Source organism: Montipora capricornis, chromosome 11 (genome assembly GCF_036669925.1).
Source record: "Montipora capricornis isolate CH-2021 chromosome 11, ASM3666992v2, whole genome shotgun sequence".
Taxonomy (NCBI): Eukaryota; Metazoa; Cnidaria; class Anthozoa; order Scleractinia; family Acroporidae; genus Montipora; species Montipora capricornis.
This window is the reverse complement of record NC_090893.1, coordinates 30,213,924-30,226,272: the sequence shown is the minus strand read 5'-3', so window position 1 is coordinate 30,226,272 and position 12,349 is coordinate 30,213,924. Positions and strand designations below refer to the sequence as shown.

The window sequence follows — 12,349 nt, the reverse complement described above, 5'->3', positions numbered from 1 at the left end:
CTTGAACACAACAATTCCAACTTTCAATCCCTGAACAGGGCCTGTGAGAATGCCGATGAGCCCCGGGGCTCTAAAAAGTAATAGAATCCCTGAACAGGGCCTGTGGCATGGCTTAGATGTACCACATGTGTGGGACATTTGGGGTGGCTTTATAAGCTTAACCTCCATCCCAGACATCAGCACTGCACTGATGAGGCCCAGAAGGCCGAAACAGTACTGTCTGCAGTTTCTTCATTCTACGTTATATATATATATATATATACATATATATATATATTAATAAATAATCACCTGATGAGTGGGTGACCACGAAACAGGCTTGTAGGGATGAACTTGTAGTTTATGTGTTTTTTTCTTCCGTATATATATATATATTTCTTCCTATTATATATATATATATATATATATAATATTTAAAAAAATGTTTATCGTCTGTTATATAAACTACCAATAATAGAGGTTAGTGAGGTGCGTTCGAGTCCTGCTTTGTCATCGACGATCGAGGCTTTTGAAAGTAGTTGTATGTTTTGGGGAGAATCATTTTGTACCGCTTTCTAATAATTGTTGAGTAATTAAGGAATTAAGGTATTGCACTATACGAATCTATGCAATTATCAGTGTTAAGGAATTTCCGTAGACTCCGAGAAGCGAGATTTCCACAGTGTCAACGAACATATCACCGGCCGGTCCCCCATCCAAGTACCAACCCCACGGGGCTTCTAGCTAGAACTCCCTGAGAATGATTCAAATTTGAATCATCGATACTGTAGAGCTCGTAGGTCTGCGTCCTTTTCATTGATCTCGCTGAAATTTGGCGTGTTTACTGGGGAGAAAAATGCCCAGTATTAACTATTTAAATACCATCGTAAAAACATGTAAAGCATTCATTTACTGGTTTTGATTGGAATCAAAGCCGTTAAAAAACGCTTTTAATTGTATGGTTGGGTCACGGAATGTGGACTCTGGACTTCAGACTACGGATTTGAACTTGTTATTGAGAAAGGTATTGTAACATTAAAAAAACACTGAAATATTAAGAACAAAGAAGACAATCGGCTAGAAATCCTTCGAACAAAGTGTAGGCTACCCGTAATCTCTTGTATAAATAAACAATAGCCTCCATTTGGCGGGAAAGTATGCTCAGATATTTGTCCACGGACGTTATCTGTTCCTCAGTAGAAGCGAACACATTTCTATAAGCGAAGCTTAGCGAAGACTGTGAACTTCGGACGAACGAAGTTCGATGATGATTAACTTTGTTAACAGCTGCCTTATGATGCTGGCCCTGCTTATAAGCGGCATTTGACAGCAACATCATGACGTCCCAAACTAGTGAAGGTTATTGATAGCTGTGTAGTCTAGCTGCTCAAGCGCAGTGGACACACAAAACCGGCCACACAGGGTGCGTAAGCAGAAGCTATGGGTCTGATTGATAGATGGTTCATGCTTAGCGTGCGTATATCGAGCTCTGGATGAAGTTTGAAGTCCATCTGGTTTCTAAACATTGAAAATGAAAGATTCGCCTCTTCAACTAAAGAAAACATAGGCAAACAAACTCAAAATGCCCGAGTAAAGATCTTAACTTGGTAAAACCAGGGAATGATATTCACATTGCCATGCACAAAAAAATTGCTGAAGACGGACTCACTGCACCAAGCTTAACACGGCAATGCCAGCAGCTTCTAGGGGTCATGTCTTTTTTCATCCCCCCTTTAACGGGTCAAAACGTTTTGTTTTGCTTTCTGCCGGATCTTACCAGCCAACCATCTCGAATAAATAATGAAGGATCGCTCAGTTCTTCTTGGATGCCTTTCAACTAACACTTTCTGCATTTTTGTGTGAAACAAGGGCCTGTTGTTTTTGCTAAAAAGTCAATGCCAGGAGAAAAATTTCACTGGTGCTCCCTAGGTTCTACCATTTACTTAATTCATTTACTGTCCGATGGTAACTCGGAAATCTCGACGAAAACTTCGATCTAAAATGAAACTGCACACGGCATGTTATATATTTTCGTCATTATAATTATCATTATATTATCATTATCATTATTATTACTATTAATATTTATTATTAATGTTGTTAATATGGTAAAACGTTATTACTGTTATTGAAGGAGATATATTTAGTACCCTATCACTGACCTTCAACTTGTTTTTTTTTTTTATAATACAGTTCAGCCCAATGAAACTTTCCTAAACAGATTGCGACTCCCTGAGCTTGGTTGATTTGAGCCCCTTTTCGTAAGCTTGTGGGGCCACCTTGCATCAAAAGCAAGAATTCTGAAAAGGAGGCAAGCCCAATGCTAATTAAAACATCCAGTGCCAAGTCTAATTTAGAATTACGGCCTAAGCTTGCGACCTAAATTTGTCCCCATCTCCTGTTTTTGAGGAAAAACAAAGTAATGTCTCGGATATATTTTGTTAGATGCACAGTTTGTTTTTTGAAGGAATGAACTTTGATGGCTTTGTCAGCTGCAAAAACTGTTCTGCTTGTGTGTTTTATCTTGGTTGTCACGCAATTAATCATCGTTTACCAAATGAGATCACGCAATAAAAACCCAAGCCAACCAACAACACAAAGTCGATTGAAGTCAACGACAGCACGCTTGAGTGGTCTTGAAAATGGGATGCGGACAGAGTTGAAATATCCATCACATGAAACAGAGCTGATGACGAAACAGATGACAAACAAGGCTTCGCCAACAAGCACACTAGAGGTAATTCATAAAAGGAAAATTCACTGGTTGAATCCTCAGTCTTTTGCCAGAGAGTATTTAGCCGAAATATAACCAATGGTTATGTGTAACATGACTACTTGTGCAAATCCAGATACAGTTCAATAGTTTCTCAATCTGTTTAGCATTTTATATCTACATTACAAAACGACCATCTTTTACTTGGAGACAGGGTACCAATATATCACTTCCTTCTCTTAAGAGAAGCCATTCTAGTATGGTCTTTTATGTGGTCAACCTGACAAAAAAGCCATTGTTTGAGCGTGAGCACTCTTGATTACTGGAGAACGTTTGGCTGAAAAGTTGGGAAGCTAAGCCCTTGCTGATGTGGGCTAAAATCTCATTTGGTAGGATTAGCCTCGCTCCTAGCCCATGAGAGCAATTGCATAGCTACTATAACCGAAAGAAAGATCAAAGTCTGAAGCAAAGTCGTTAGTAAAATCGATCTAGGGTAATTTGAGCAACCCAAGGAATAAAACAGGCCGAAAAGGAGTAAAAAGAAAGACTGAGAATATTGCACAAAGTAAATTTAAGTTGTTTACAAGTAACACTTGGAGTAGAGACCTTTTGAGTTGTTCTCGTAAACTGTGTAATTAAGCAAGGACGTGTGTAAGAAAATTGGGTGAAGGATGGAAATTATGGGAAATGAAACACAGCAAGGCTGGTTGAACGGTGAAGGAATGCAATGCTCTCTTTCCGCTCCGAGTTTCCTCTGCATTCCGACTCGGTCAGGAGCCTATGGCTAACCAGGAGCGTACAACTTCATTTTATTTGTGGAGCGGCGTTTTTACACGCCGAGTTATTTTTGGATTGACTTTCCCGGGAAACCAAACTTCTCCAGCTAGTTGCAAGTCTTGCACAAGAAATTAAAGTATTACCCACGCAATGAAGAATGGTCACTCGTGCAAGCCAAATCTTCCTCGTCTAAAAGTAGCTTGATCTGTGAAAATGCCGTTACATAGACCAAGGCTAGCAATGGAGTTGTAGGGCTCATGGTTAGGTCTTACTATTTACTGCTTTGATTGGTTTCAAAGATGCCAGCCTTACACCAGTATGGTATGGCTTTGAATTACTTTGACGAAAAAACACGATTTTTCAAAAAGTCTCAAATCCACGAGGAAACTCCGCCAAGATGGTGTATACGCTTTTCACATTATGAATTTAACTTACTTACGTCAAAATACTTGTCTTTCATAGCATCCACCATTTTTGGTATGTCGCCAGCATACTTATTCGAGAAAGCCTGGAGCGAGGACTGATGATGTCACTTACTCAACAGTTAGCTCCTTGCTACTTGAGTAAACAAAGGAAAACATGTCCGCAAGTGAAGCTTTGTCTTCTATCGATCATGATTTATCAACTTCGGAGCTATAGTTTGACTTCGAAAAACATTCTGAGTCACTTACCTGTGATTATAAAGATTTAGTCTCATGGCTACTGAGAAACAACAGCCGCATATCGACGGGAAAGAGCTCAAGCGGAAGAACAAGAGAAATGCTTCGAGATCGTTCCCATTAACTGAGTTTAAGTGGCATTTTGGAGTCGTGATTTTGTCTGTTTACTATTGTTCCCTTCATTTGTAAAAATTCAAATTTCTCGTTATTTTTGCTGGGTGCATAGGTACGTGTTGTTCTTTGGCAGCGGTAACAAAGGCAGAGGAATGCTTCTGCTGTACGAAATTGATCGGTGCCAGGGGAAGCTGGAAGCAGTTGCAGATGATAGAGAACTTCCACCGATCTGTCTGGGTGTCAATCTTGTTGTCTAGACGAGTGGGTTTGAGGAATAGCCGCCATAGGATTAATAAGAAACCGAAAGAACGTGCGATACACACATCAATGTATGAGCAAGGCCTAACTGCGAAGTCTCGGTAAGTGCTGTGTAATAAATACCCCATGAGGTCCCCAAAAAGACGAATAAACTGTCGGTATGAAACTGATCGTAGAAAACTATTCAGGAGCTAGCAAAGTTATTGCCATTATCGTTCTTATTTGCTACGTTATAAAATACAAGAAAATATTTCCCGACAAGGAAAACTGAAAAAGGGCAATACAAATTAAGCTTATTACACAGTGCTTTAATTTTGAGAGTTCGCCGTTTGGCATTGCTCATACATTGATGCGTATCGCTTGTTCTTTCGATTTCTTAATCCTTTGGCGGCTATTTTTAAAACCCTCTCGTCTATACAACAAGATTGAAACCCAGGCAGATCATTGGTACTGTAGTTCTCCGTCATTCTCAATTCCTTCCAGCATCTCCACCCACCGATCAATTTCGCTAGTAACAGCAGAAGCACTCCTTAGCCTTTCATTGGCCTTTGTTACCGCGTCCGAAGAACAACACGAACATTTGCACCCAGAAAAAAATAACGCGAAATTTGAACTTTTACAAATGAAGGGAACAATAGTAAACAGACAAAACCACGACTCCAACATATCATCTAATCTCAGTTAATTCGAACGAACTCGAAGCTTTCCCCTTGTTCTTTCTCTTGAGCTCTTTCCCGTCGATATGCGGCTGCTTTTTCCTCAGTAGTTGAGTCTAAATCTTCATAATCACAGGGAAGTGACTCAGAATGTTTTTCTCGTAGTCAAATGATAACTCCGAATTCGATAAATCATGATCAATAGAAGACGAAGCTTCGCTTTAAGACATGTTTTCCATTGTTTACTAGAGTAGCAGCGAGCTAAATGTTGAGTAAGTAACGTCATCAGTCCTTGCTCCAAGTTTTCTCGAATAAGTATGCTGGCGACATACTAAAAATGGCGGATGCTCTAAAAAACAAGTATTTCGACGTAATAACATTGAAATGTTGGTGAAAGTAAGTTAAATTCATAGTGAAGAGTGTATACAACATTTTGGCGGCGTTTCCTCGAGGATTTGAGACTTTTTGAAAAATCTTGTTCCGGAACGCATTAGACTTAAAATCTTGCGATCTCACCTAGACCTCGGACCTTCCTTTCGGTTTAATATATTTAAGCCATTTTGATAATGTCGGTTTGAAGTGTTAAGTGATGTGTGAATTGAGAACTTGGGGTCAAATCGTTGTTGGCAATACAATTACATCGGAAATCATGAGAATGTACAAGACGAATCAGAATAGAGGGAGTTGTCTAAAAAAAAAGGGAGCGGTTGAAAAGAGAGAAGAAGAAAAAATCTTGTAATACGAGGGATCAATAAATCGTTTTCAAAAATTGTGACAGTGTTGGATAACTTTGGAGGCATTCCCAACAATTATGATCCAGCTTGTAAGTGATGGTCGCAGTAGGCTTGAAAGCTGAGAGGAAAAACTGTTGTGTGTAGTTAAGGTTTTCTGTTAAGTTATGTTTGTAAGGCGCAGGTAGAGGTTGACAACGATTTAATTTGGTATGTTCTAAAATTTTATACCAGCTTTCAAGTGTAAGGCGCTGTTAGTATCTTTTGACGTTACGCCACTTTTTACTGGCATATTACTCCAATTAGCCTTAGACTGCACCAAGACATACCAAAAATGGCGGGTGCTATGAAAAAGAAATATTTTTGACGTATTTAATAGCCACGGACAATTACTATCTTAAAAGCTGGGTGAGGCTTTGATTGTAAAAGGTATAAGGAGGGCTGAAAACAATGGCTGATCATAATAGAAAAGCACTAGATTATAGAATGGGAGGGGGTAAAAGAAGATGAGATTATGAAGAGGAGGGGCTATATATATCTTCCCCTTTGTAGTAAGGCTCTAAAACTGTAAGGACACTCCACAAACCCTAGACTTCACCTCCACTATCGCTCATCGTTGCTTCAGTGCAAATAATGCTAGCCGAGTGCTCACATTTCCCAAAATTTGAACAGCAGCCGTTGAACCACGTGTAGTGTATTGAATGCACTCTTAATATATAAAAGTAACATACCTGTTTACAACGCATACCAGCAGACAAAAGAAAATGTCTACACGTATTGTTGTGTAAATAAATTATACAAAATTAAATTCAATCCTACCGTTAACCATTTTACAAAACACGTTGTCTACGCATTGCTGTTAAAAGATTCAGAAAACCGCAAATCAGAAAAACATGCTTATACTCGAAATGTCAACGGCTACAATATGCCATTAAAAATAGTTTTAAAATACAACTCCACCAAGTACAAAATACGTTTTTCGTTATTTAATGTTTCTTGCAGGAAATCTCAATAACGGACAAATAAGAATGTTAGCTGTCCTTCGAGGATATGGGCGCCTTGTTCCGAGTGAATAACCCCGACTAATCACCAGGCTTACTTCACTACATGCCTTCCAGATCAACAGGAAATACGTAACTAGATACAATTTGATCGTCTCGGTGAAAGCAGTCCAGAGAAGGACGGTTGGCAGTGACTAACGTCACTTTGACACCCTGAGCGGAGGTCATCATCAGAGTCAAGTAACGGTTGAAAATTCAAACGAATGTAGTGATGTTCTGGTCTTTGCGATTGGTAGTGGGAAAAGTAATATGATTCCTGGTGAGGATTGTGCGTGGTGATTGCTGAATTATGATCCGGCTTGCAATTGTAAGTGATGGTAGGAGTAAGTTTAAAAGCTGAGAGGAAAAACTGTTGTGTGTAGTTAAGGTTTTCTGTTATGTCTGTAAGGCGCATGTACAGGTTGACAACGATTTAATTTGGTACGTTCTAAAGTTTTATACCAGCTTTCAAGTATAAGCATAGGCAGCCCAAGCTCGCGTCACTACAGACAGCCGTTAAGAATTTAAACGCGTTGTAAGACTTTGTATGGGAAATAAAATACAGTCGATTATGAAGCCTAAAAATTGCTCAATTTAACGTTCATTCAATAAAATGAATCAAAATGACTCACCTCTGGTGTATTCCTGTGCCTTTTGGAGTTTATTTCACAGTTTCGGGAAGTCCGTGTTTTCAATGTTCTAAGACGAAGTCAAGGCTGCATACTAAGATTTCGACCGTTGTCAGCTCAGAGGCGGTTCGCAACTCGAAAATCCATCCCAGCCAAGATTTTTTCACGCAAAGCTAAAGCCACATCATTTGCGAACCTCAAAAAATGTTTCGTAGTCAAAAATCCCCACGCACTTGGCTGGAAATGAGCATTTTCTTCTTCGATTTCCACGATAGCTGATGAATGTAACTGCTACTGATCGCCGCACGAGACACGGAGCTTGGGTCCGAGGTCAAATTAACTCCACCCGATGAGGTACAGTCACTACAACACTTACCCTATCCCCACAGCGGCTTCTCGTAACCATGGAATGAACGTTAAATTGAGCAATTTTTAGGCTTCATAATCGACTGTATTTTATTTCCCATACAAAGTCTTACAACGCGTTCAAATTCTTAACGGCTGTCTGTAGTGACGCGAGCTTGGGCTGCCTATGGTATAAGGCGCTGTTAGTATCTTTTGACGTTACGTGACTTTTAACTAACATATTACTCCAATTAGCCATAGACTGCAACAAGACTAGCATCAACAAATCCTTGTTTCAACCATCACTACCCACAGATCGATGGAGACTGATTACACCTGTGCCTAACTTCAACGTACTTTCAATACAACGGAAAATACTACCGACAAATTCACAAGGCAGCGACAATACCGTACATAAGAGGGACTGAAACTATCGCACGCATACCACAACCTCACGACACACGCGTTTCCCACGACTTTATGACGCTCACTAACTAATGTCAAACACAGAGACGACCCCAAGGACAAACAGGGAGCAGTATAAAAGATCACATGCTGCGATTGCCAGGCCTCTTATATCGGTAAAACCGGCAGGAATATAAATAAACGACTTACAGAACACAAACGAGCGACTAAGAATGGTGATCTCAATAGCAATATTGCTGAACACCATACAAGAGCAAAAGACAATATTGACTGGGACTCTTCCACTTCCTTAACCAGCGATCAGGCCCAATTGAGCATCGCTGTCATGTCCTCTTTGGTCGGCGCTCGCTTTTTTCGTTTCTTTTTCTGCTATCAAAAATGGAGCCTGATCGCAGGGTACTACATGCTTAACCTACTGTAGGAACAATTACCAGCGCCTTGCACTTAAAACCTGGTACACAAACTACATTAAACTGTTGCCTACTTCTACATGTGCCTTACAAACGAGTACTTGACAGAAAACCTTAACTACACACAACTTTTTCCTCTCAGCTTAAAAAACGTCTGCGACCGGATCGTCCTAATTCACCAATCATCACTCACCCATCCTCACAAGCAATCACGTTACTTTTCCCACTAACAATCATAACACAGACCAGTCCATCACTACATTTGCTTTTACTTCCAACCGTCACTTGACTCTGAAGGTGACTTGCGCTCAGGTTGTCCGAACGTCAGTCACTGCCAACCGTCCTTCTCGGAAATCCATTAAGGTACTTAACGCCTGAGTTCAAACTATTTTATGTTTTATGAAATACGTAACTACTGATTTACTTATGTAAGTTAGCATTTTATCATTTGCAGACCACGACGTGGGAAAGGTGCCAGAAGCTTATATCCGGCGAGGAAAAGCTGAAGGGAACTGTTACTAGAACACAACCTGATTCAGAAATTAACGCCAAGTACACTCCCAATCAGGACTGTGTTCAAGTCTTAAGACACCATTTCCGCCATCCTCCTGTGTCCGAAGAAGAAAAGCAGCTACCCATCGCTTACTCCATAACATTATACAAAAGTGCACGTTTAGTGGAGAGAATTCTTCAAGCAATCTATATGCCCAACAATGTGTACTGCATTCATATCGACACAAAATCCCCAGACGCCTTGCTAAGAGCCATAAATACTATGATACGCTGTCTTCCAAATGTCTTTGTCGTCACCAATAGGACAAGTGTTTTCTGGGGACATTTTAGTTTGGTTCAAGCTCAGCTCAATTGTATGGAAGAGCTTTTACAGTCTTCTGTGAAATGGAAATATTATATTAGTTTAGTTGGACAAGATTTTCCACTTTATGATAACAAAGAAATTGTGAGAGCATTGGAAACTCTTAAAAACAACAACAGTATTGCCAGTTTTCCTGTGGAAAAAGAATTCCAGTACCGCACGAAGTTCATACACAATTTTACTAACAATAAGTTCGTTAGGGGTGAGAAGAAACCCCCTCCACCTCACAACATTACAATTTATAGGGGAGCAACACACATTATTGCGATACGACAATTTGTTAACTTTGTACTGCACAGCCAGATCGGGAAAGACTTTGTTGAATTTTTAAAGGATACTCACATTCCAGATGAAACGTTTTATGGAACCTTACATCAGTATCCGCATGCCCCAGGTGGAATCCAAGGGAAACAGCCTGAGTGGATAGCACGCGCTTTAATATGGCAGTGGCGTGGTAAGCAGAACAAAAATTCTTGTAAAGGATTCTGGAAACGAGATCTATGTTGGATCTCTTTTCAAGACCTGCAGTGGGCCCTCGGTGAAAAAATGAAAATGAAACTGTTTGTTCACAAAATCCCTTACAACTTCAGAGACGAGCTGGTCGACTGTATTCTTATTGCAAGACAAGGAAGAAAATACGGCACGGCTGTCTGGAAAAAATAAAAAGTAAAACGCTGTGCAAAGTATTGCGTAAGACTTACTTGGTTGCTCAAGACACTATATTCATCCAACGATGATGTCAAAATCACCTCACATGGATTTCTTTCTTGTGTAGGTACCGTGCCCAAAGAGATTTTAGCACAATTAAATGAAACATCTTGTGTAGTGAAACAGAGCAACTGGAATCGGTACCCCACCATCGCTTTGGATTGGCTAAAAGAGCTCTTGACTTAGCGAACCATCAAATTCCGTCATCCAAATATTCGAAATAAAAGGCTGGTGCCGCAATGATTTCCTGGCTTACCCATTTCCGTCAGCGATTGGTCTCTCAAGTCTCCACGAACAACGATTAGCCAAACTATTGTCAACTGTTTTCAAAATGTTAACCAGCGAATCCCGACCTGTCTGTTTACGTGATCCTATAACTGTAAGGCGATTCAAGTATAATCACAAAGGTACCACAATAGTGGACCTTCCAACAGTGAATTCTACAACTGACCGGCTTAAGATCATGCATTGCGGAATTCTATACCAGACGAACAGTTTAAAAACAGTAAATCTCACGGAACCATGTTGACCATGTCTTGTAGATCATTATAAGATTATATTTTATAGCTTGTCAGTTTTCTTAATTGTAGTTTTCTGTTATACCAAGAGAAAATGAGGGGACAGAGAGGGAGGCTCAAGGCGTTGGCCGGGATATGTTATGTCCACGAAAGTTATTTTTAGATGAGCGGAAGTCTTTGTTCTAGGGGAAGTCTGTCTTCCGAGACGTCCGCATGCAGTCTTGCTTCGCTCTCAGGTTCTTAGTGAAAAGAGAAAATGATGGCGCACGTGGAAAGCTTATGAATATATATTTTCTTTCAAACATCGGACCGAGGTTGGCCTGCATGCGGACGTCTCGGAAGACTTCCGCTCATTTAAAAATAACTTTCGTGGACATGACATATCCCAAGGGCTGGCCCGGAGCCTCCTTCTCTGTCCCCTCATTTTCTCTTGGTTATACACAGGAAGTCTCATTTTTTTATGTTTATCTTTATTATTTCGTGGCTTACCTGGAAACCAGCTATTAGATAAGTGTACTGACCACGTTAATAAAGTGATTGATTGATTGATTAATTAATTGATTGATCGATCACAGATATATTCTGTTGAAGAATTACTATTACAAGGGCTCCCGTAGGGGCCTATTCTTGGACTTTGAATTCTCTCCCTTTATATCAGTGATTTCTCACTATATTTTGATCCATCAACCGTTGATGTCTGTGAAAAAGTGCACGCATTCGGTTTGCGTCAAATAAAATGAATCCAAATGCTAAAAAGACGAGACAGCTTCTTATCATGATTAAGGGAGGTACGATCGTCCAGGTGAGTGTAGTCCTGAAAAGGACTGTTTGAGATGACATTGACTGACGTTTCGACAACCTGAGCGGAAGCCATCGTCAGTGATTTTTGTGACGTCAGTAGATACTGTAAGAAGTCCGGTCGAAGATGTTATTGGTCAACTTATTCGTGATGTTATTGGTCGAATGTCAGTTGAGCCTAGATGTATTTGGCTGGAAAGACTAAACAGTGATATGTGCGTTTCGACCCGTCTATAGGTCTAAGGTCTGTTCGTGTATCGTAGAATACGTTGGGCAGTACTGTGCTAGAGTAAATCAATGTGTTGTTCGTCTGTTGATGTCATCCATAAATCGTTTGTAGGGTGCAGGAAGTTGTAGGCATCGGTTTATTGGTGTCTGTTCTAAATTAGTAAACCAGCTTCCCAGTACGATCCGTTGGTAGTAGTTACTGCTGTAGGTAACACATGCAGCAGAGTCCCAGCCACGATTCTGTGTTTTGTCTGTAGATGCTGTTCAGCAATGTTATTCTTGATGTCAGCATTCCTTGTCGCTCGTCTGTGTTCAGTCAGTCTAGTGATGTTCGTTGGTTGTTAACACCCGCAGTGAAATAGAATAATTTTTTACGCTGCAAGACAGTTAGCGTTTGCTAGCTGGCACTGGATTCCCAAGGTGTAAAGTTGTGACCCACAGACAAATCGCGACTCCTGTAGGGGACTAGTGTTCTCTATTCATTGT

General features: G+C 40.3%; 1 protein-coding gene across 4 annotated transcripts in view; it reads left to right on the top strand.

Annotated features, from left to right (window-relative positions):
* Window positions 1–10,893, top strand: part of LOC138022797 (N-acetyllactosaminide beta-1,6-N-acetylglucosaminyl-transferase-like) — a 24,803-nt gene extending 13,910 nt beyond the window's left edge. The window contains exons 2-4 of one of the 4 annotated variants that reach the window (XR_011126640.1): window positions 2,447–2,716; window positions 6,890–7,020; window positions 9,192–10,893. Coding sequence is in view for 3 of the 4 variants with exons in the window: in XM_068869753.1 (XP_068725854.1) it covers window positions 2,459–2,716; window positions 9,192–10,274 (1,341 nt within the window). In the remaining variant the exon portion in view is untranslated. Of the gene's footprint in view, window positions 1–2,432; window positions 2,717–6,889; window positions 7,256–9,191 lie in introns of all 4 variants that reach the window. The other 3 variants (XM_068869755.1, XM_068869753.1, XM_068869754.1) reach the window with 3 other exon arrangements.
* Window positions 10,894–12,349: the final 1,456 nt, after the last annotated feature.